The sequence below is a fragment of the Cynocephalus volans genome, chromosome 4, assembly GCF_027409185.1.
Source record: "Cynocephalus volans isolate mCynVol1 chromosome 4, mCynVol1.pri, whole genome shotgun sequence".
NCBI classification, from domain to species: domain Eukaryota; kingdom Metazoa; phylum Chordata; class Mammalia; order Dermoptera; family Cynocephalidae; genus Cynocephalus; species Cynocephalus volans.
The window spans coordinates 51,480,513-51,504,424 of NC_084463.1; the positions used below are offsets into that span (position 1 = coordinate 51,480,513).

General features: G+C 50.8%; 1 protein-coding gene across 2 annotated transcripts in view; it reads right to left on the reverse strand.

Moving 5' to 3' along the window:
• SNAP47 (synaptosome associated protein 47) overlaps positions 1 to 23,912 on the reverse strand; it is a 51,078-nt gene that overhangs the window by 15,229 nt on the left and 11,937 nt on the right. For both annotated transcript variants that reach the window (XM_063094343.1, XM_063094342.1), the window contains exons 2-4: positions 20,822 to 21,359; positions 15,260 to 15,750; positions 8,986 to 9,107 (exon numbers count right to left, since the gene is read on the reverse strand). In XM_063094343.1, coding sequence (XP_062950413.1) covers positions 8,986 to 9,107; positions 15,260 to 15,750; positions 20,822 to 21,336 — 1,128 coding nt within the window. In that variant the 5' untranslated portion in view covers positions 21,337 to 21,359. The remainder of the gene's footprint in view (positions 1 to 8,985; positions 9,108 to 15,259; positions 15,751 to 20,821; positions 21,360 to 23,912) is intronic.

Consider the following 23,912-nt stretch of genomic DNA (forward strand, 5'->3'; position numbering starts at 1 on the left):
TGTGCTCTGGCCCAGGCTGTTAGATCGTGCAGTGGCGACCCCACCGGGTGTGTGGTTTCTGTCGAGTCTCCGCCTCCCTGGACGCACGTCTCCCCCCTCTGTGCACACTGTGCTGGGCTGGGGTGTGTGTCTTCTGCACCCCTCGTCTATCAGCTGGGCTTTCAAGACCCTGCTCAGCACCGCCTCGCCCAGGAAGTCTACCAGGTTTCTGCTAGGCACAGACGACCAGTCTCTCTGGGTGCCTTTGTAGCACTGTGTAGATCTTTCTCGGGTCTTGTTCACCTTTGTATCCCCCCGGTATAAACCGAGTCTAGTGCCCGCCTGCAGCCTGCTCTCCGGCAGGTTCAAGCGGACCTGGGAACTCTCCTACCACACTATTCCCAACCAGAAATTCGTTAGGCTTTTTTCCAAACTGGTGGTCGCAGAGATGGTATCTGCCTCCCAGTAACAGGAAGTTTACCGGGGCCGGAGTCCAGGGTGTGGTGGAGTGACAGTCGGCCCGCCCGTACTTCCTAGCCCTCCCAACACTGGTCGGGATGCCCCACACCCCCAGCCCCACCAGAGAACCGCGGAGGGAGTGGGGGAGGGAGTAGGAGAGGAGGCCGGCCCGCAGGGTCCGGAAAGCCCCGCGCCAGGCCAAGCAAATGGGCTCAGTGATGGCCGAGCAGGGCGGAGCTGCCCGCACCTGGGAAAATGGAGGCAGCACCGGGGCAGTGAGTGGCCTGGTGGTGCAGGCGGAAGCCGCGTGGGCATCCACCCCCTGAACAGAGCTGTGCCAGGGATCACTCACAGTGCTGTGCCAGGTCGGGCGCTCGCTCTGTCTCTGGTTTGTTGCCTTCCGTGTTCTCGGCGCTGCCGCCTCGGGCTGTTCAGTCGCGGCGCCGCTCGGGCGCTCCCAGGAATCTTTTTTAATGCCGGCCTGAAACCTCGAATCCTGAATAGGGCAGCTGGCCGCCTTCAGTGCGGCCCCAGCCTCCGGGATCCTGGCTGCATCCACAGCAGCCCTGGCGCCGTGTTCCCTGTTTCAAGACTCACTTTTGCAGCTAAGAATCAGTTCTTTTCCTGCTCCACACTTCAAAGCTGTTGCCTGTAAATGAGGCAGCCTCTCCTGCCGGGGGCAAAGTGGCGTTGAGCCCCCACGACCGGCCAGCAGCAGCAGTCCTCCCTTAAGAGATGGCCAGAGGAAGGTCCACAAGTTTCCCGGCTGCCTGAGGCCCAGTGGCCACCTTTTCCACCTCAGCTACTCCGGGCCAGCCGCCGCAGCCGCCGCCATCTTGCCCCAACTCCTATGGCTAATGGATTTTCAACAAGGGTGCCAAGACCATTCAATGGGGAGAGAATAGTGTGTTCACCAAAAGCTGCTGGGACAACTGGATATCCATATGCCCAAAGAAGTTGGATCCCAGCCTAGAAAGAACAAAACACACACAAACTGTGTTTGTCCTATTCTCACAGAACAATTACCAGCACAGAAGACCCACTTCTGACTTCTGTGACCAAGTGTGGGTTTTCCCCCAACCAGCAAGCAAGCAAGCTGGGAGTTCTCTAATTCAATGCTGACACTATCTACCAGCAGATAGCATCTGATCCCATAGGGTGAGGGCTCAGTCCCCAAGACTACTCCACCCCCCACTTCAGATGCCAGTCACAAGTCCAGGCCTCTGGGACTTATGACCAGTCAGCTGTAAATCAGGGTTCCCAAAACCACCTCCTTGGGTTCAATTAGTTTGCTTGAGTGGCTCACAGAACTCAGGGAAACATGTACTTACTGTACCAGTTTATTATAAAGAAAATTACAAAGGATATGGATGAAGAGGTGCATAGAGTGAGGTATGGGGAAGGGGCGCAGAGCTTCCTTCCTGGGCACACCACCCTCCAGGAGCCTCCACGTGTCCAGCCATCTGAAAGCTCTCTGAACAAAGCCCTCTTGTGTTGTTACAGAGTCTTCATTACATAGGCAAGATTGACTAAGTCACTGGCCCCTGCTGATCAACTCAACCTTCAGGCCTCTCCCTGGAGATGGGGGGAAGGGGGGCATAGGACTGAAAGTCCCACCTTGGTCTTTCCTGTGACCAGCCCCCATCCCAAAGCTACCTAGGGGCTGCCAGCCATCATTAGCATAGGAAAAGACTCATTGCTTTGGAGATTCTAAGGATTTTAGGAGTTGTATGTCAGGAGATGGAGATGAAGACCAAATATATATTTTTTCACAATATCACAACCCCTCACTCTGTATACAAAAATGACTGCAAAATGGATTAACCTAAGAGCTAAAACTACAGAACTGTTCGAAGAAAACACAGGCATAAATCTTCTCTACTCTGGCTCTGGCAATGGATTCTTAGATATGACACCAACGAGAGAAAAAAAAAAAAAAAACAGGTAAACTAGGCTTCATAGGAATTAAAAAATCTCATGTACTTATACTATAAAAAATTTGACTGGCCCTTGTCCCTGGTTCCTGGGAGGGAGAATCTAAACCTCTAGAATTTCCAATAGGGGGGCCTTTGTTATCCACGAGCCTGGAAAACGAGCCTGGAAATGGAGTTCAGTCATGCTGCCATGATGAAACCCCAATAAAAACTCTGCACACAGCCTCCGTGGAGTTTCCTGGCTGGCGACATACAGATCTATGGGGTGATGGGCCCTCCCAGTCTCACTCTGTGTGTCCCTTTATTCAGTTGTTCCTGGTTTGAGTCCCTTACACTGAAGCTGTGATGGTTAGGACCAGTGCTTTCCTGAGCCCTGGGGATCATTCTCACGGGTTACTGAGCCTGAGAGGGGTTGTGGAACCCCAGGATGTGGCCAGCTGGTGTGAGTGTGAGCAACTGGGGAGCAGCCAGTGTTTCCAGAGGGGCAGCCTCGCAGGCCTTAGGTCCATCAGCTGCAGGGTCTGCGCTAACTCCGGGTGGGCAGTGCCAGAACCACATCACAGCTGTGGGGCTGGAGTCAGAATGGCATCTGAGGATGTCATCAGGAAAGTCAAAAGACAGCCTACAGAATGCAGAGGATATGTGCAAATCGTGCATCTGATAAGGGCCTCACCTATAGAATGTGGAAGGAACTCCCACCACTCAGCAACAGGAAGACACACAACCTAATCATTAAGCAACAAAAGACTTGAACAGATAATTCTCCAGAGAAGACCTGCAAATGGGCAATAAGCCCATGAAAAGATGTTCATCATCACTGGCCACCAGGGAGATGCCAATTAAAACCACAGTGAGATGCCACCTCACACCCACCAGGCTGGCAAGAGTCCTTTTGAAATGGGAAAGGAGCATTGGCAAGGACATGGAAGACCTGGGGCCCTCACAGACAGCCGGGTTTGTGAAACAACAGTGCAGCACTGTGGGACCCAGTCTGGAGGCTCGTAGAAGGTGAAGCCTAGAATTACCATGTCATGACCCAGCAATTCCACCCCTGGGTACACAGCAGTCCCCCCTTATCTGCGGTTTCAGTTACCCGTGGTCAACTGCAGTCTGAAAATATTACGTGGGAAATTCCAGTAATAAATTTGTAAGTTTCAAATTGAGCTGTTCTGAGTTGCATGATGAAATCTCACGCCATCCACTCTGTCCCCCCCGGATGTGGACCCTCCCTTTGTCTAGTGTCTCTACACTGTCCACACCACCAGCCCAGCAGTCACATGGTAACCATCTGGGTCATCGGACTGTCATGGTTTCACAGTGTATGTGTGTTCTAATCACCCTTATTTTGCTTCATCATGGCCCCAAGGCGCAAGAGCAGCAAGACCGATCTATTTTATTATTAGCTAGTGTTGTTAACTTCTTACTGTGCCTAACATATCAGATAAAGTTTATCACAGGTATCTGCATACAGGGAAAACACAGTTTATGTAGGGTTTGGTACTGCAGTGGATTGAATTATGTCCCACCAAAATTCACTGAAGCTTGAATTGGGTCCTCCATGTTTTATGTATTAGAAACTTAGCCCCCCACTGTGACTGTTAAGAGGGTGGGAAATCCTATTATGGTAACTGAAAGGTGGAGCCTTGAAGAGGTGATTGGATTGTAGGACCGTGCCATAATGAATGGATTAAAAATGGTGGTCAGGTGAGTGGTTCTGAGGGCTTTAAAAGGAGAGAGAGCAGAACCTGGCACCTTCTCTCTTGCTCTCTCTGCTCCACCATTTTTGCAATGTGATACTCTGCCGTCACTTCCACTACCACCAAGGCCCTCGCCAGATGTGATCCCTGGACTTTGGACTTCTCAGCCTCAGAAACTGAGCAATAAATTTCATTTTCTTATAAATCATTCAGTTCTGAGTATTTTGTTATAAGCAACAGAAATGGACTAACACAGGTACTATCCATGATTTCAGACATCCACTGGAGGTCTGGAAGCTGTCCCCTGCAATAAGACGGGACTACCGTATACCCAAAAGAATTGAAAGCAGGGACGCAAACAGATACTTGTACCTGCATGTTCATAGCAACATCATTCACAATAGCTGAAAAGTGGAAACAACCCAACTGCCCATCGACAGATGACTGGATGAGGAAAACATGGTATACATACACAATAGAATACTACTCTGTCATAAAAAAGAATGAAATTTTGCCATTCACAGCAACATGGACGAGCTTGGAGACAATCATGTTCAGTGAAATAAGCCAGACACAGAAAGAAAAATACTTCATGTCCTCACTTACAAGTAGAAGCTGAGAAAGTTGATCTCACAGAAAGAGAAAGTGGAACTGTGGACCCCAGAGGCTGGGAAGCGGATGGGGAGAGGGACAGGGACAGGCTAATGAATGGACACAAAATCTCAGCTAGATGGCAAGAGTAAGTTCCAGTGGTGTGCAGGAGTGCTAGGCATCTACAATTAACAATAATTCACTGCACAATTTCAAACGGCTGGAGGAGGGGCGTCCAACTGCTCTCAGTACAGGGAAATGACAAATGTTTGTGGTGATGCATACAACCCTTACCCTGCTTCCATCATCACACCGCATGCACATGGATCAAAACATCACTCTGTTCCCTGTACGTGTGTGCAATTACTATGTGTCAAAAACCCTTTTAAAATGTGTCTCTATGCAATGGAATATTATTCAGTTAGAAAAAGGAATGAAATTCTGACACACGTGACAACACTGATCATCTTGTAAACATTACGCTGGGTGAGATCAGGAGGACATTCGAGGTCACACACTGTCCACTCGTGCGCAGTCCCTAGAGCTGCTGGATCACATAGACACAGCAGAGCCCAAGGGTTGGGAGGATGACATGGAGCTACTGCTGACTGAGAACATAGCTTCTGTCTCGGGAGGTGAGAAAGGTCTGGAAATAGACAGAGGCGATAGCCGCACAACATCATGAATGTACTTAAAGCCACTGAGTTGTACACTTAAAAATGGTTACGAAGACAAAATTATGTTACGTATATTTTATGACAATAAAGGAAGTTAATAAAGAGACATTTCAGGCAGTTATAATATGTATTGCCTTCCAGAGCCGGCACTCAGTAACAAAACGACCAGTCATGTCATTAAATGACAACTGGAAATGGAGAGACGACGATGCCCAAGCCCCTGGCGGGCACTCCTCTGCTCCCCCTCGTGTCTGCTGGCACCTTCACTGCTGGGGGCTCTGAGGATGTGGGGGATGGGCACACCTGTCAAAGGCAGCTCACGGCTACCAGCACCCAGTGCACGTGGAGCCAGACAGACAGCCGTAATGGACACGTGTAAGGAAGAGGCAATGGCTTCCCAACACTCAGTCCCTGTCACTAGACACCCGAGTGTGCACCTCTGGATGAGTCAAAGCTAAAACCAGCATCACAAAACCCCCCAGCCACGGAAGGAGTAGCCTGAGAAGGTTCAAAAGAAGGCACAGGACAACAAGGGAACCTGAGGGGACAGGTAAAAAGTCTGAAATTATCCCACCTCCCTGCCCATGATTGTCAAGGACTCCAAACGGTTCACAGGACAGAGCCTCAGCCCCCCGCCCCTGCCACAACCTGCTCTCACTCCTGAGTGTCACTCTGTGATGCTGGTGCCCGGGAGGCCATGTGTGGGCTCCCTCTCTCATGGGCGAGTCCCATGCATGCATTGGCACACAAAGGGCCCTGACAGCCCCCCTCCCCCAGCCCCTCCTGCGCAGCCCCTGGACGGCAGCAGGTGCACACGTTCACCTCAGGCTGAAGGATGCCTGTTGAGTGCAATTGTCTTACGAAGACCAGGTGCAAGAAACAACTGACTGGTTGTTCCCTAACTAGGAGAGGATGCAGACGAAGTGAGGAAGGTATGAGATAGAGACAGCAGGGACCAGGGACAACAGGCCAGGGAGGCAGGGCTGCTGGAGAGGATGAAATGTGCCTGTAGTTTCTAAAAAGGAAAGGAAATAAAAAGAAAGAGCAGGACACTGATTCCTTAAGGTAGCTTCACAGCAAGCAGAAAACCCCAGGATTATTTCTGGAAGGTTCCAGCAGATGCCCAGCCCTGCTGAGCCAGCAGGGGGTTTTGATGCAGGCCACACCTGCCAGGCCCCTGCCGGTGGAAGAGGAAGGCTGGATGAACACCCAGCACAGGACGACACAGAGGAACGAAGACAGAAGTGCTGCATGCACCTGAAACGCTTTGCGGCTGCGCCACATTGTATCATCACATCCATGGCCTGTGACAACGATGAAGCTCTACAGATCTTGTAAGGAGCGGCCATCAGGAGCACGTCGGCCCCACAGACCTGCCCAGCGCACGGCTTCTGCGGCCACGACAGCGGCCCCTGCCCTGCGATCACCCCTCTGCAATTCCCATCACCAAGGCATGTCTCAGCCTCATGCCTTTAACTGCATCTGCAACAGAAACCACAGCTGCATGGAGGAGGGTTTCTGGCATTTTTGTTTTCCCCAGAAATTTAACTCATTCTTATGTATGCCTGAGCTTCCACTGTGCAGCTGAGAATTCCTCCCTAAATGTGAAACATGTGCTTCAGTTCACAGAAAAAGCCGCCAGTGAGGCTGGGTTGCTCCCATCCCTGCATCCGTCCCCCACCACCCCACCCCGACCCTCGGGAGCACCACTCCACCCAGGCGGCCCATTCCTCCTCCTGACCACGCACCTCCACGCCAGGGTCCTGCTGCGGGGCATCTGCTATTCCCAGACATCCATGCTGTCACAGGGAAGACAGCAGCCTGACTCCTGCCCTCACCCGCTCCTCCTGACATCCCTCCGAACCTGAACTGGCTACGGGGCATACAGTGGTGGAGACTGGATGTTTGGAAACTGGAAGGGGCCTCACCATTGGAATTAACAGGGAAAATTCCCACTTTTTCATCCAAAAGTCTGTTCCTGCTTCAACCTAAACTCATAGAGAGCATGTTGGCCACAAGATGCCTTCGCAGGGGTGGGGTAGGGATTCAGATCCCAGCAGCCCAGGCCCTGTGCTCCAACAGCCCTCAGGAAGATGGCCAGGGGAGCCAGGCAGCACGGCCTCCACGGGACAAGGGCTCTTTGAAACCCCAAGCAAACAGCACCTGTCCCCAGTGAGCTCTGGCGTCCATGGGCACACTGGGAGTGACCAGTCACCTGCAGGTTGTGCTGGTCACAGCTAGAAAGCAGCACTTGTATGTGCCATTCCCCAAAATGACTGAGAACAGGAGGAAAAAGTGACAAGTGATATCTGTTTAAAAAATACCAGGTAGTGAAGATGAGCACTTTTCTCCCAAGAAGGGGATTGCTGAGCTCGAGGGAGTTTATGCCTGTGTGGACATGTCAGGTCAGAATTAGTTTTTAAAAATGGGTTTAAGGATGGACTGTCTCTACAGGCCCAGATGGCAGTGGCTGTGCCTCCTACAGGATGTGCCCTGCAGGCACACGTGAGTCTTCAGAGCCCAGACCCCATTGCCCACTCACGGGACGAAGACTAAGGTGTGAAGTGCAAGGTCCCTGCAGAGTGGACAGCCTTGTGGTGCCCACAAATCCATGGCAGGGACAAAGGGAGAGTGAGGGACACCACACACATAGGGCCACTTCCTGGGCAAATGGGACACGTGGTCTGTGGGTCCTGACTCCAGCAGACAAGTGAGCGCACCCTTCTTAACAGGAGGATGTGTGGAGTGAGCACTGACTTGACACAGCTGATGATTATTCATTTATTTTATTTCATTCATTTATTTTTTTTGGTGGCTGGCCAGTACAGGGATGAAACCCTGTTATCAGCCATACTCTAACCAACTGAACTAACTGACCTGACCAGGAACTTTTTTTTTAAATAAAGTAAGAATGGCATGAAGGTCATTTTAAAAATAGTTCTTGGGCTGGCTGGTTAGCTCAGTTGGTTAGAGTGCAGTGTTATAACACAAAGATCAAGGGTTCGAATCCCTGTACTGGCCAGCTGCAAAAAAAAAAAAAAAAAAAATAGTTCTTATTTTTTAAAAATACATACTGAAATATTTACAAACAAAATGATATAATGACTAGGTACTGCTTCAAAAATTATTTAAAAAGTAGAAAGAAAAAGCTATTATATTGTCCAGCAATGATATAGGAAGACAAACTATTTATATCAAACGTTCAGATTTCAGCTTCTCAGGCAGAAAGTGGTCTGCCTCCCTAAGAGCCCAGCTCCTAGTTGTAAGAGCTGGGCAAGCCGCATGTGTGGCTGTGTGTGCCTGTGTGCAGCACATGCACGGAGCACACACACAGGGCACACATGCGCACACACATATACACATGCGCAGCACACACACACAGCACATGTACACCTGTACAATGGGCAGAGGTGGCTGCCTAGGTGACCATGTGTGCATGGGCATGTGTGTGTGTGTTGTGTGTGTGCACGCCGTGAAGCACACACCTTGGCTCAGGCCCTGCCCTGCCTCTCCTCTGTGGCCAGGGGGTGTGGCACCCAGGTGGCACCTGCAGCCTTCCAGGTGAAAGGCCAGCCTGGATCAAGCACTTTTTCAGGCAGGAGGGAGAAGATCCCCCTTCCCCACTGAGGTGGCGCTGGGAGCACTCACCTGCATCAGCTGCTGGGCGTCCCCTTCAGACAGGAGCGGTTGGCTCACCTGCAGTGGCAGTCCACCCTCCTGGCTGCCTGCGGGCAGCTCGTCGTGCACGGCTCGGCCTAGCAGACAGGATGCTGGAAGAGAGAGTGGGCAGTCAGTGGAGGCCTCTTTTGAAGGTGTGAACAGCATGAGCTGTTCAGGATTCACAAAGAGCAACATTTCAGATGGTTGTGGCTCTTAGGCCTCACAGAGGTTTCCATGTGCACCTTGAGGTCCCTGTCCCGCCCCAGCCATCTGAGCCCACAGTGGCCTGAGTCTGTTGTGCTGCAAACACGTGGGCTGATTCTGTAATCACCTCTCAGAAGGAAGGCCCTTTATCCAAGAGTGATTTTCATTTAGCAAATACCATAAAGATCTGGAGCGTACAACACAAGAATGGTTGAATCCAGGTGAGATGCCCAGGAGACACACTACGGGGACCACAGTCATGTCTGAGGGTCCACGTTGCATGGTCCCGCAGAACACAAGAAGTCTAGCTGAGTGGGCAGGGGTCACTCAGGGTCACACTGGGGCAGGACAGCTCAGAGGGAGGACAGGGTGTCTCGCGGGCTCAGGGCGATGGAACACCTGTGTGCCAGGCAGCGTTGCCTGAGACCTGAGACTGGGCAGCCATTAGCAGTGCCCCGAGCACTGGCCGAGTGGCTCTGGCCACCACGCAGAGTCACCTGTCCTTAATATGGAGAACTGGCCCCCCACCTGCAGCCTCACACCGCAGGGCCCAGATAAGGGTGTTGGTGGAAGTCCGACATTTGTGCTTCTCCACACACAGACTGTCCCAACCCAGCACCAAGAAAACAGAAGGCAGAGGCGGGTAGAAGGTGGGTCACCTCCCTCCTGGGCCCTCCTGGCAAGCAGCATCAATTCTTCTGTGCCTGCAAGCTGTTGTCAGATCCACTGTCAGAAAAGGAAAGGAAAAGGAAAAATATGGGGGCAAATGCTCTTGCTGGGCCTCAGGGCAGGAGCCTGAGTGGTTGCTTTCAAACACATACACACTCCTGCAGTCTTAGCAGATGCACGTCCCCTGACAGTGCCGGTCTTGCCTGAGGACCAGCAGCAGGTCTCTCAGGGACCCCACAGAAGAGGAGGGGCTGGGCTACGTGATCCAGGCACCAGGTCAGGGGAGGGGAACTGCATGGGGCTGAGACTCCTTCCTCACTGCCCTATGGAAGAGAGGCCCTAACTTCACACCTGACGCCCTGTGGCCCACCTGGGAAGCCCATTTCCACAGACCCCCACAACCTTAGAGTCTCACAGAACAATGCTCTCTGGACATATCACTCAGCCAGTTGCTTTTCTATTCCATTCTTTAAAAAATAACTTGGTTGCAACCAACCAAACTGCTTTTTTGGCTCATGTTTGCAACATACTTGTACCCTAGATGCGGTCTCCAAAGTCAGGGTTTGCCAATCAGCAGTTCTGTTAGTTCAGCAGTGCCAAGCGTGGGGTGCACATGTGCTACCCCTTATTTAAGGGGCTGCTTGAGGATAGGCCCTGGTCTGTGGTAGTCAGCAGAATGGCCCAGCCACAGGACAGCAGCAAGTGTGTCACCCGGCCTGGAGGGTGCGTGACCCCCCCAGCTGGGGCCCAGCACCCGCCTGCTCCTCGCATCTGCGGTGCAGCAATCCTGTTCCAGGCTGTGTATGAGCCTCCTCCATGGCAGTCTTGGCACTGGGCAGGCCTTGGGCCCTGCTTGTGACTTGTTGATGGTGTACGGGGCCACAACACGAGCTGTCCAGAGCACAAAGCCACTATGCTTCCTTGGCTGTGACCTGGTTTCACTCAGCACAGAGAACCAGATTGTGGAGACAGACATACTGACTGTTTTTGAATTTCAGCAAATGGGATTTTGCTCACGCAACCAGAAAGGTGACATACAGGATTTTTCTTCATGGATGCTACTAATCACAAGCATACGCACTGAGTTGGAGACATCTGTCACAAGTTGGGGTCGGCCGGGGTCCCACTGTGTCAACAGACCTTCTGAGAAAGGCTAACTTGGTTCTGTACACATTGGGTTTCTCCTCAAGTCATCAATATGCTCAGCTAAACAAAAGCACAGGTGGCTCACAGTGAAAAGGAATGAGAAGTTTCCCAAGTTCCGGAAGTGAGGAGGGTCACAGAGGACCCTGAGCTCCCGTGCACCATGCAGGCTGCAGGAAGTCCCTGACCAAAAGTCCGGCTGGCTCGGTCCAGCCTGTTGGGCCATGACCAATTCCTTGCCCTCAGCCTGGCCCCCACCGCCACATCTGTCCCAGGGACACCTCCCTCACCCAGAGCACCCAGGCTTTGTGGGGTCTGCGAAGCTCGCATACAGGGCAGGGAACATACAACATGCACATTCATCCACACGGGAGGAGTGGCAGGAGGAAGCTGACGTGGAAAGAGACAGCATCGTAAAGGATTCCAATTAAGTCATACCTCACATTTCCAAGCTCAGGGAAATGTACAGCACAGAGTTGGGTGCTGGAGCCTTGACAGGGCTCAGGAGGGTGAGAACCTCGGACCCACCGAGGGTACAGTGGAGCATCCATATCCTTGGAGACCCATCCTGGGACCCACCCGAGGGCACAGCATGATGCCTGCATCCCCAGGGACCTGTCTAGGGAATGCCTGAGGGCCCACCAGGGCTCAGCAGCTACTCCACTGAAGCTAGAACTGTTCTGCCCCCGAAGATGGTCCAAGCTGATGGCTTTGCTCAGAGACAACCTTGGTGCCCCAGACATTTATCTCCACACAAGTGTGCGTGTCTTTGGCCACCTGGCCCTGTCCTGGTGCAAGGGATGCCGCAAGGACAGATGGAGGACCAGGGCGAGAAGTAGAGCAGACACGAGGTTACTGGGAGTGGCAATCTCAGGCTGGGTTCCAGGGTGGAGGGTACCCGGAGGCTATGAAACCAGGCTCTGGGTGGCCTCGGAGAAGGTGGTGCCAGCACACGATGAGGACAGAGTCTGTAAACAAAGAGCCCTTAGAAAGTGTGGCCATGCGCACCTGACAGGATGTGATGAGCAAGGCACCTCGCCCTGCAGCCCCCTCCCAAAACCACAGCCTAGAATCATCATGACAAGCAGGAGACAAGCCCCATGCAGACACCTGACCAGCCCCAGCCAGGCCTCCCAAAGCTGTCCCAGGCATCCCAGCAGAGTCTGCAAAGCCAGCAGGGCCCAGGGGAGCTGGGAGCCGGGAGGACCAAGGTCTTGGGGGTCTATGGACGGGGGAAGGAGGTCAGGTGAACAGGGAGAGTGTCCGGGTACAAGATGGGTTCCAGTTATGAGCAGTACATCAGCCCAGGATTCTGTAGGGACCATTGCTGTGGTGACCGAAGATGTGATCAGCAGGGCAAGCTGGGGGCAGGGGGACTCTCTTCTGTCTCCACATCCCTCCCTGTAAATCATAACTTATTCTTAGGTAAAGCAGTGACTTTGAAGATGCCGAGCAGAGAAACAGCAATTTGCAACTGTGTCTCCCTGTGGGGAGCTCCCCACCTGGCCAGCGGGGCCACAGCCCTGAGTCTGCATGATACATTACTGCAAGTCTCAGAGGGTTTCATCTTCGAGAGCCAGTGACCAGCACAGCAAGACTGCCACCCTGTGGCCACACACCTGCCAAGCACTTTCCAGGAGAGGCTGGGATTTCTGAGACCACAAAGTCAAGGTTTCCAACTCTACTGCGTCTGCAGTTTCCAGCCAGGGTAGCAAAAACAGACACTCACAGAGGCACCAGCTGTCACATACAACAACAACAGCCAGTGTGTCTAGGAACACAGTGACGTTCTTGGTAAGTCACATGTCAACTGGTCACCCGAGCTCACACGACACTGAGGGCTCCTGTGCTGGGTCTCCAAGCCCACTGGCTGCATGGAGCACGCACCCACAACGTCATGACATGGGAATGGCACTTCCCACTCAACCAGATGAGACACACTCTGGGAGGCCCCATGGGAGGCAAGAGCTAACACTCTGGTGAGAAGCCACGTGTCATTCTGCAGGCAGCCACTCTGTCCACATGCACAGAGGATCCTGGGACGTCCGGGCTTGCATGCCTAGGTGAGGCTACAGTCCCCATGACTCAGTCAAACCATCCGGGTACTGTGTGCAGTGGCTACAGACCTTTCCATGTGGCTAAAGGCCATTATTGCGTGACCTTAAGTAAGGGACGTCACCCCAACAAGCTGTGGGGGGACTGACCCATCAGCTGAGAGTCCCCAGAAGCACATCCAAGGCTGCTGTGGAAGATAAAATTTACCCTAAGAACCAGGGCCCAGCCTTGGCTTGAAAACACACTGGCATGAAAATTCAAACGACACCATCTCATGCAAAGACACACACACCAGCCCAGCAGTCCCCTCAAACACATGGTCTCCAGCTCCATGTTCTCCAGCAAGACGCTCAAGACATAGTCACCAGTCCATAAACATCATACCCTCCTCCCTGAGGTCATTCGTGCCTGTGCCACCTCTTTAGTTCTACTCATGCTCTAGCACAGCCACTATTTCCCAGGATGTCACACCCTCCCCCCTGAGGTCACTCATGCCTGTGCCACCTCTTCAGTCCTCCTCATCCTCTAGCACAGTCTCCTGTTCCCAAGACGTCATACCCTCCTCCCCGAGGTCACTCGTGCCTGTGCCACATCTTCAGTTCTCCTCATGCTCTAGCATAGTCACAGTTCCCAGGACATCACACCCTCCTCCCTGAGGTCACATGTGTTTGTGCTACCTCTTCAGTCATCCTCACTCAAGGACACACCCCCTGTCATGTTTGCGGTCAGCCTTTCTCCTAGTGCGAGACTCATGCCCATGTCTGACCCAATTGTGACTCACGGCCTGGTGACTTCCAATCTTGTCGCATGGAAGGCTGGATGCCGGGGTCCCTCTCATACCATCCCATCCCTCACTTTTGTGTCCACACCTCTCTCTGAAACCCCTTCCTTAACCCAGAAACATGAACATGGTATTTTTTTGTCAATCAAGTCTCGAGCTCTTCAGAAAAGGCATGCGGGTTTCTGTTTCATAGCAGTATGTCCCTCAACAAGGGGCATGCTGTTGCTGGGTGGAAGAATCGCCGACACCCGCTGGTCTGTCCCCTCCTGCCCATCCTCCCAGAGACAAGCCGTGCGGTCACTGCATGATGTGCCCAGCATGCCCGGTGGCGAGCACTCCTCCCACAGGTAGGCAGAGCTGCTCCAGGATCGCAGCTGCCTGCACAGCCGCCCTCCTTGACATCTGAGAGGTCAGCTGCTGAGTCCTACGTTGACACAGTGACCAAGGAAAAATCTGGAAATGCCAAGAAAGTAGGTTTTTAAATTACAATTTAAAATAAGTATTTCCAGCATTTTGGTGCTATGGGACCAGCTCTATTTTTATATATATTTCTTTTTGAATCTTGAAGCCATCTAGAAGAACAATCACAGTATTCGTGTGATCAGGAACAGGTTATTGAAACTGCAATTAATCACTTAAGAGAAAAGAAAAGAAACCGAAAAGTAACAAACATTTCTCTTACTTTTAACAGATATGAGGCGATGAGAGTCCATAAGGAAAGACCATCACTGGTGGGCACATCACACCTACACCAGACACCACAGAACACACATGGAATTTATGCATTATGCAGCTGCCGTCGACTGGATGTCCCCCAACCTGAGGCTTAATCCCCACTGTAACTGCTGAGGGTGAGAAATCCTGTTATGGGAATTGCAAGATAGGGCCTTGAAGAGCTGACTGGACTGCAGGACCATGACATAGTTAATGGGTCAATAATGGTGGTCAGGGGAGTGGTTCCGAGGCTTTAAAAAAAGAGCACATGAGAGTGTCTCTCTTTCTCTTCACCATTTTGCCAATGTGAGACCCCTGTGTCACTGTCACCACCACCAAGGCCTTCAACAAATGTGTTCCCTGGACTTTGGACTTCCAAGCCTCCGAAACTGTAAGCAATAAATTTTGTTTTCCTATAAATTACCCATTTCTAGGTATTTTGTTAAAAACAACAGAAATGGGCTAATGTAATAGCTATGCTATACATATATATATGACTCAGATATATCCATATGGACATGTATTAGCTATAATGCTAATATTAGGAAATAGAGTATTTTATGACTTTGGGATTTCTTTATCAGGGCTCAGAAACAAACCGTGCTGCTGCCAGGGCTTCCCACACAGAGCATTCACCACCATGGGCATGCAGGCCTGGCTGTCTCTCTGGAAACCCATGCCTCGTCAGCTACTCACCTGCATGCCAGGCAGGGCAGCTCTGCTCTGCACGGGGACATGTTCTGGTGCTTCTGAGCATCAAGGCCTCTTCTGACCACTGGATCTTCCTGCTGAAGTGCACTTCTAAGATGGGGATGACTGCTGGCATCCGGGCAGACAGCACACGATAGGACACGTCAGGCTTGCCAACAAACCGCTGGCGTAGGCTGATCTCATAGGGGGAGTGGATCTGGATCTCATCCACATCTCCTTTCTCAAACCTGTGCATAAGAACGGCACCGCGGTCGTGGATTTCCAGCCCGGACACCAGCACGGTGAGCCTTCCAGGCCTGACATGAGACTCTGTTCTCTGGGAAATAACAGCAGGCACTGTGAGCACTACCCCTTCTTTTCCAGAAGGTTCAGAGCTGGCCACGGAGGCGCCTTCCCAGAGCTTCATTTCTGGTGGTGGCTTCCGGAGCTTGGAGCTGAAGGGCCACCAGGATGGAGACTCCAGTTCTGTCAGCAATCTAAGCAAGCAAACACAATGCAGAAGTCTGGTCAGTCAGTTTTTAAAGAGCAACTGTTTTTTATGGAAAGCTGCCTTAACTTTTGTATAACACATTCCATTTTATAGTACTGCTTTTCCATGAGCACCCCAAGAAGCAGAAAGAGCCGGGATTGTTATCTCTGTGTTTCAGAAGTGAAAGCTGAGGCTCAGGGTACAGGGACTAGAGATACAAAGCTAATCAGGAGTAAAGAGGTAGCAGAAATGCATGTCTTCTGACCAGAATATCACTCTTTTCACACCATGCTGCCTCCACATGGGCAATTTAGATTCAAAATTTCTAGAGAGTCATCTAATAGGACTTTCTGCAGTGATGGGACATTTGCTATCTGGTCCATCCACTGCAAGAGGCACACGTGGCTGCTGGGCATTTGAAAAGCAGCCACTGCAACTGAGACGCTGAATTCTTAACTCAGTTCCATTCTCATGTGGTCAGTGGCTATTATATTGGATACACAATTCACAAGTGACCTCTAGTAACACCAAAAAATATATCTAAAAAGTCAATAGAAGGAAGAAAAATGGGGGAAGGAAAGGACAAGGGAAGGAACAAATAACACATGGATCAAAAAGAAAACAGTGAAATGGTGGAATTAAACTCAACCATATTACCATTCACACTAAATGTAAATGGACTAAATACTCTAGTTAAAATTTATCACTCACTCATGTTAAACTTCCAGTAAGCTAGAAATAGAAGGAAATTTCTTCAATCTGAGGAAGGGCATCTATAATAAACTTACACCTAAAATCTTGCTCAATGTAACATAAAGCAGCCTAGACCTGATGCAAAGGTGTTTCCCATTCCAGGCTCCACTCAAAACTAGTGGCTTTTTGAGTTGCTTGGTAAGAGGGATAGAGTAGCACCCCTAAAATGAGGAATATGTTGCCTCCCCAAATCCTAAGAGGCCCACTAGGCGCTGTGCCTCTTTCTCGGTCATAGGAGGGGCCAAATGCAACCACTTATCCTCAGGCTTCACACCACTGGACCCCTAGAAGTGTCTCTGAGGTGGGAGGTCCCTGAATTTCTGTGGGACTTGTTTCCCACGCTCTGACATATGGATGCCTTACTAGCAAGTCCAAAGTGGTGGCTACTTAACGCTCACTACATCCAGTCAGCCTAATGCCGTTAATGTAATGGACCAGTGTGATGTCTTGTGGAAGGGAAAGGAGATCAAGATCCCTGGGAACTAAACCATGGCACAAGGCTGAGAGGTGCTGTGCCCTGAGGTGGAACAGTAAGGTGCACTGCTGGCCCTGCCCACTGGAAGCAACTGCTTCTGCTGGTCTTCAATAACAGGGTGGAGAAAACCACATTTGTCTAGCCAACAGCTGCATAGCAGGTACCAGGGGATGTGCTAATTCACTCAAGCAATAAACCACATCTAGTACAGCAGCAGCTGCAACTGGAGTCACTACCTGGTTAAGTTTAAAATAAGCCACTGTCATTCCCTAGGATCCATCTGTCTTCTGCACAAATAGGCTAGTGGGATGGGGATGGGGTGGGACTCACTGCCCTTGCATCCTTTGCATCCTCGAGGGTGGCACCGGTGGGTCCCTCCAGGGATGCAAAATTGCTTCTGGTTTACTTTGCTTCTAGTTCTAGTGGCTTCCACTCAGCCTTTCCCACGATAATAGCCCTCACTCCACAGGTCAGGGAACTAGTGCTGGGATTCTCCCAGCTGTTAAGAACATCTCTTACAATCATGCATGTGGAACGGGGGAAACAACCACAGGCTAGGTTTCAGGAACCAATGGACCCACTGTGAGTCAAACCTGGGCTAAAACTCCACTGATCACCGGCCTCCACATGCCTCTCCTCTGACTGGAGGGCCACAGAGACATTCTGGGTCTCCTGGAATTAGTGTCATTTCAGAGCCAGCACCCAGTAGCCCCTGAAAGGTCTGAGTATTTCCTTTCCCCAATGCACAGTCATCCTGGTAAAAGGCTGCAAGTCCCATTGGGGCAGGCTGGGAGAAAGACTAACAGTATAAATCTTTGGCAGTGAAGTGGGGCTCTCCCCCAGTGGTCCTGGCCTCCCCTCCATTCAAGGGGTTCAGGGTCTGCAGACTAGCACCAGTCTGGGAACTGACTGAGGGGTTGTGACTCTTTTTTTATTCAAGTTAGATACTTATTTACTATTTTCGGCAGTTTTTACCAATTTTCCCCTGGAGGCTAAACACCTGTGATTCCCTCTCACAGGATACAGTTTTAAATAACCTCAATTTCCTATTAATTCCTTGTTTTCTCAGAGTTCCTCTTAAACTCTGGATACAATACTCTTGTTCCTCCTGAAGACAGCAGTGTGGGCCCACTGACTCTGGTTAAAGTCATGTATGTCATTTTGTCAAATGTGGTGGGTTTACGCATGATTTACGGTTTTTATATATCCACTTTTTTAATATTAAAAAAAGTGTGGATGTTCCTCAAAAAATTAAAAATAGAACTACCACACGATCCAGCCATCCCACTGCTAGCTACATATCCAAAGAAAACAAAATCAGTTTCTCAAAGAGACATCTGGCCACCCACTCACTGCAGCACGACTCACACAAGCCTCTGCATGGAAGCACCTGAGTGTTCACTGACAGAGGAATGCATGAAGAAGATGTGTATGTGCATGTGGTGGAATATTATTCAGCCACAAAGAAGGAGACAGAACCCTTTGCGACACCATGGATGAACCTGGAGGACATCACATTAAGTAAAATCAGCCAGGCATGGAAAGACACATACTGTGTAACCTCACTCATACGTGGACCCTAAAAAAGCCAAACTCAGAAGCAGACAGTAGAATGGAGGTGGCCAGAAGCTGAGAGGTGGGGACAGAGGACTGGGGAAATGCTGGTCCAAGGGTGCAAAGCCTCAGCTGAGAGGAGTAAGTTCTGGAGGTGACTGCAGTTAACAATACAGTATTGAGTACTTGAGATTTGCTAAGAGGGTCAGTCTTTCATGTTCTCAACATACACACAAAGAAAAAGCAAAGAAAATGATAACGATGTGATGTGGCAGATACGTTAATTAGCATGACTGTGATAATTATTTCAGAATGCATCCACGCATATCAAAACATCGAGCTGGACACCTTAAATATGTACAATTTGGGTCAACTATACCTCAATAGGGCTGGAAAAAATCACTACACTCACAAAGGCTTTATAGAACAGTGGTTTAGTTCCTTAGCGATGTTTTTTTCTGGCCTGCTCTTCAAAGTCCTAAATCAGATTTTGTCTTTTTCTTCCATACAGTCTGCCTCTTGTACATGCTGGAGGCTAGAAACCACATCTTGTGACTGTTGGGGGGTTGCTCGCATAGAGCAACGTTGGTATTACAGCTCTTTATTAGTTAACAGCTCTTTTTGGTGTTACAGTGCTTTATTGCTTACAAGAAAGGAGAGCACAAACAAGCATCAGGCTTGTGTCTCCCTGAATGAGGGAAAGGGCCCGTCTTATATAGCTAAAAACTTCCCACCCAAGTTTTCACTTAGGTCTTCTTATGCAAATGGGGTATGCAAGTCTGTTAGCTGGCTATGAGACATAGCTCACTGGTCCGTTCTGGAGCCTAATTTGCATGGGTGCAAGAAGCAAGCTAGGTTACAGAAGATGAAATTCGCAATTAAGACAGCCAAGCACAAAATTTCTAAAACAGTTTCTCCAGCAGAAGGGGGCAGGTATAACAATCAGAAAATGCTCAGGATTCCCTCCTTCAGTGACAACCACGGGGGGCGCCTGACTGCTCCCACCTGAAGTGCTGGCCGGGAGAGGGTTGTGCGGTCTAGACTGCGACCCCTGGGAGGCCTCCTCATGGCCCTCCTGATGACTGTCATGCCCAACAGTATGGCCCTGGGAGAGCCCACCCCACGGTCACCCACTCTCTGTATGACAGAGGCCGGCAAGGTCCCATCCCGCTGCCCCCCTGGGCGGTCACCCTTGTCTCCCCATTCTGTCCTGGGACAGCTCGTCTCCCAGACAGTCCCAAGCTGGCTCCAGGCCATCTTCCCAGGGGCTGCTGCACAGAGCTCTCCTGGTACAGGATCCAAACCAGCACCTGGTACTGAATAATGACAAGGAGCACGTGAATGTGAGCTTCCCCCGTGTGCCTGGCTGCTTGTACTTTTGATCTGATGATTTAAAAACTTTTTATTTATTTTTTAATTGACACATAAAAATTGTATGTATTTACGCAGCACAGTGTGATATCTCAATACACATATTCACTGTGTAATCACAACAAGACAGGCATATCAACCACCTCAAGTCTTTAGCATCTCCTCTGCTGTTAAAATAATATGCCCTCCCTTCTATCAATGCGAAAAAATGCACCGAGTCACTGATTTCTTTTTCCTGGGCAGTTGGTCACTACGGGGATCTGAACCCTTGACCTTGGTGTTATAACACTCTGCTTTAACCAGCTGAACAAGCAGCCAGCCCAGATATTGTTCTGGCTTGTTTTCTTCCTTGTTTGTTTTTGGCGGCTGGTGTTATCAGGCTGCACTGTAACCAACTGAGCTAACCAGACGGCCCCTGACTCCCTGACTTCTGTAGCCACACAACTGCAACACAAAAACTAGGACTTATTCCTCCTATTAAGAGATGATCTTCCATACTAAACCTACCTACCCATTCGACACCCATCCTTTGCTAGCATTTCCATTATATTCTTTTTTAACACATTGATATAAGAGAGGTACTTACCACAGAAACCACATAAAAAGCAAGGGCATTGGTGCTGCAGAAACGGTCCTGCTCATAATGTCTGAAAGCTGCACGCTATGACTGAGGAGACCACCAAGCTCCAGCCCTCCGCTCTCAATCACAGAGGGGCAGTTAGGTCTGTCACCTCTTGGTGGTGACTGTGCAGTGAGTGACATGTCACTATCAGTGTCTGAGGCTCCTGTGTGGAGGGTCAGGATGTGTCCATGTCTCTCAGGCATAGAGAGTCACTTCATCATCTGAGGCTCCTATGTGGGGTGTCCCTGGGTCTCTCAGTCATAGTGGCACAGTCAGGTTTGGGAACGTGCAGGGTCTGCTCACCTGTTTGCCATGTCTAGGTCTGACTCCATCTTGTCCAGGTTTTTAGCCACGCTGTCCAGCTGCTCGCCCTGATGGTGGAGGACTTTTGCTGTGTCCTCCAGACGTCTCTGGGAAGAGGCCATGAGGCTGGTTAGTTCCTTCCCCCTGGTGCTGGGGCTGGATGTGGTCTCCCCAGCGGCTCCCAGCAGCAGCTCTCTCCAGAAGTGCTCAATGATGCTGAAGACGACGTTGCGACTGGGCTGCAGGGAGCTGAACCAGTGCTTAGCATGGCCCTTCTCCAGGACGGTGATGGAGCTGAAGATCCAGTGAGAAGTCTCCTTCTTCAACTCCACTATGCTGCACAGGGGAAAGCTGACCAGCAACTCTCCAGAATCATCTGCCGTGAATTTCAGTGACTGTGGAGTTAAGGCCAGTTTTCCAGGGACCCATCGCTTCTGAGGCTCTAAGTAATAGGAGCATGGCCAGGTGTGGATGCAGACTTCCGTACTCATGGGCTTCTGGGTCGTGTGTGCCATGGGCAGGGCCACCACGTCTGCATCTGAAGGAGGAGAGCAAGGTTAATGGGGGCCAGACTGAGGATGCGTGTGACACTGATGGGCTGCTCAGGCTCTGAGCACAGAGAGGCCCCACAGGTGGCCAGTTTTGCACCACCTGTGCCTACAGGAGGGAGCCAACATCCTGCCATAGCAGATGAGAAGGCAAGGCCAGAACCAGGAACCCCACCTCTTCGACTGTACCCATTCCCTACGGCACGGGGTGTGAAACTGTTGTCTCACCATGTCCCCCCTGTCCCTTGCCATCCACACCAGGACACGACTTGAGGAAGGGAATAGCTGGAGACCCCTGCCCCTGCCTGGCCCTGCTGCTCACCCTTGATGGGCAGTTCACACTCAGACAGACCCTCACAACAACGCCATCTTCTGCTGGCATGTCCTTGTCACTGCATGCCCATATGAGCTCCTGCCACATCAGGAAATTTCTATACACTTCCTTAATCACACAGAGAAAGCAGTCCTACAGTCCTAACCCTTCTCCCTTCTTGTCACCACAAGTAACCTTACAGAGTTCCACACAACTCTGCAGGTGAGCTCATGCACACACTTATACATGGACACAGCTATGCGAAGCTACACGTCACGAGGGTGTGCAATCCATGTGCACACTCACAGTGCAGCTTGCACTGGAGAATGACCGATTTGAATGAACCCTCACAGAATGTTGTATCCAGCCTGCGCATTGTACAGGTAAAAAATACAAGGTGAGGGAGGCAGGAGAGCGTCGGATGCACAAGGTCCGACCACAAGTTTATGATCTGACAGGCATGCGCCAGGCCTGCGATGCCCAGAGTATCTGCTGTGTGGCCTTTTTCCACTTCTCTGTCCCTCTCTCTCACACTCACAAGTTAATTATGATGTGATCACTTAGAAAAACAGGAAATCAAGTAGCACATATAATCCCTTAGAAGACTTGGAGAGCATGGCCTTTCCACAGAACGGCTGGAGGCTGCAGGACTGTCCTCACTCAGCACGTGGGTTGGTCGGCGCCCTGTGCCTGATACCCTGCTGGGTGGTGGGTCAGAAGGAAACAGCACAGACACTGTCCCCACCCTGTGATGCTCAGAAGAGAACCACTGAGGTCCTGTGAGTTTTCTCATTGAGTTATCCTGTAAGGAATCAGACTGTTCAGTATGATCACTGTACTAGTCGTCACCCAGAGCAACTCAAGATTGGACAAGATGCACAAAATCGTAGACCCTGTGCTTGAAGAGCTCATGGCAAAATGAAATTCCTAACTATGCCAAAACAAAGCAGTGTGAGAACCAGCCACAGATCATCAAATACATCTCACTGCTCCAAGGCTGTAGGCTTGGCTTGGTTGGGCTGTATAGAGCTGGACAGCATCCTGCACCTCATGCTCCCTTGCCCCCATTTTCTCCCTAACACGGGCAGAGACCCCCCCCACCCCAGCACTGGGCTATCCCTCCCTCAAGACCACACAGGCCTCACCCAATGGGACAACCACCTGGTGATACAACTGGAAGCTCTCAGAGGGCAGGATCCTGCTCATTCACAGTCCTAACTCAGCGGCTACTCTTTGATGGCATGAATGAGTGCCCCTGGCTCACAGCGTCTGCTCAGCTTCCCGGGGGCATAGCTGGGCAGCCTGCAGGTGGACCTCAACCACTACCCAGAGTCCTGCTGATGCAGCCTTCGTTAAACACTGCTTGACAAACTGCACAGATTTGGTCCCAGGCAAATTAACCAGAGCGATGTGTGAGAATTCACTGGAGCCAGGACAGTGTAGCAAGAAAAGGTGGACGCTATAGGGAGGCAGTTCTCCCGGACTACTTCTCAAGGATGCATGACTGCTCAGTGGACAGCCGTGAGCCGCAGACATAGCTCCCTCTTTCTCAGAGAAGCTGCTTCAATTACATTGCCTCTGCTGGGGCAAACGCAGGCAGGGGCAAACGCAGGCAGGTCTAAGGCGTGGGTTTCCTCAGCTGTGACACAAGCCTGTTGTATGTGCAGCACCCACCACCCCACAGGACTGGGCACACAAAGCCCCTGTGACAGAGCAGCAGAGCCCAGGTGTGTCCCATCACCACTTGCCTGCAGGGGGACAAGATTGCAAGCCTTCCCGTCCCTCTCAGTGGTATGTGCCACCAAGGTCGTGCTGCTTTACAGTAAGGATTCTTCATGGTAGAACTTTTCTCTGTAATAAAACTAGATTTTTAGGCAGCCAAGTCCACAAACCCACTCTACCAACTCACAACACACTAGGATGCTTCCATTTGACTTAAGGGGATGTCAAAACTTTCTCCAAATTCTAATTCACTTGAAAAATGTACATGAAAAATTCAAAAATAATAAGTCAGGTAGTGTGAGAGCTGGGGGAAGGCAGGGGCAGTGCACCAGGGCCGCCCTGCCACGCATCTTGGGAACGCTCACTCTGTGGCCAGAAACTCATGATTTGTGCATTTTCTGTTCTTCTGTATCATATTTCTGTGCATATTTTGAATTTCTGTACTCCAGAAGGGCTCCAGACGAGGCTTACTGAACGTTTATAGCAATATAAAACTGAAGTAAAATTA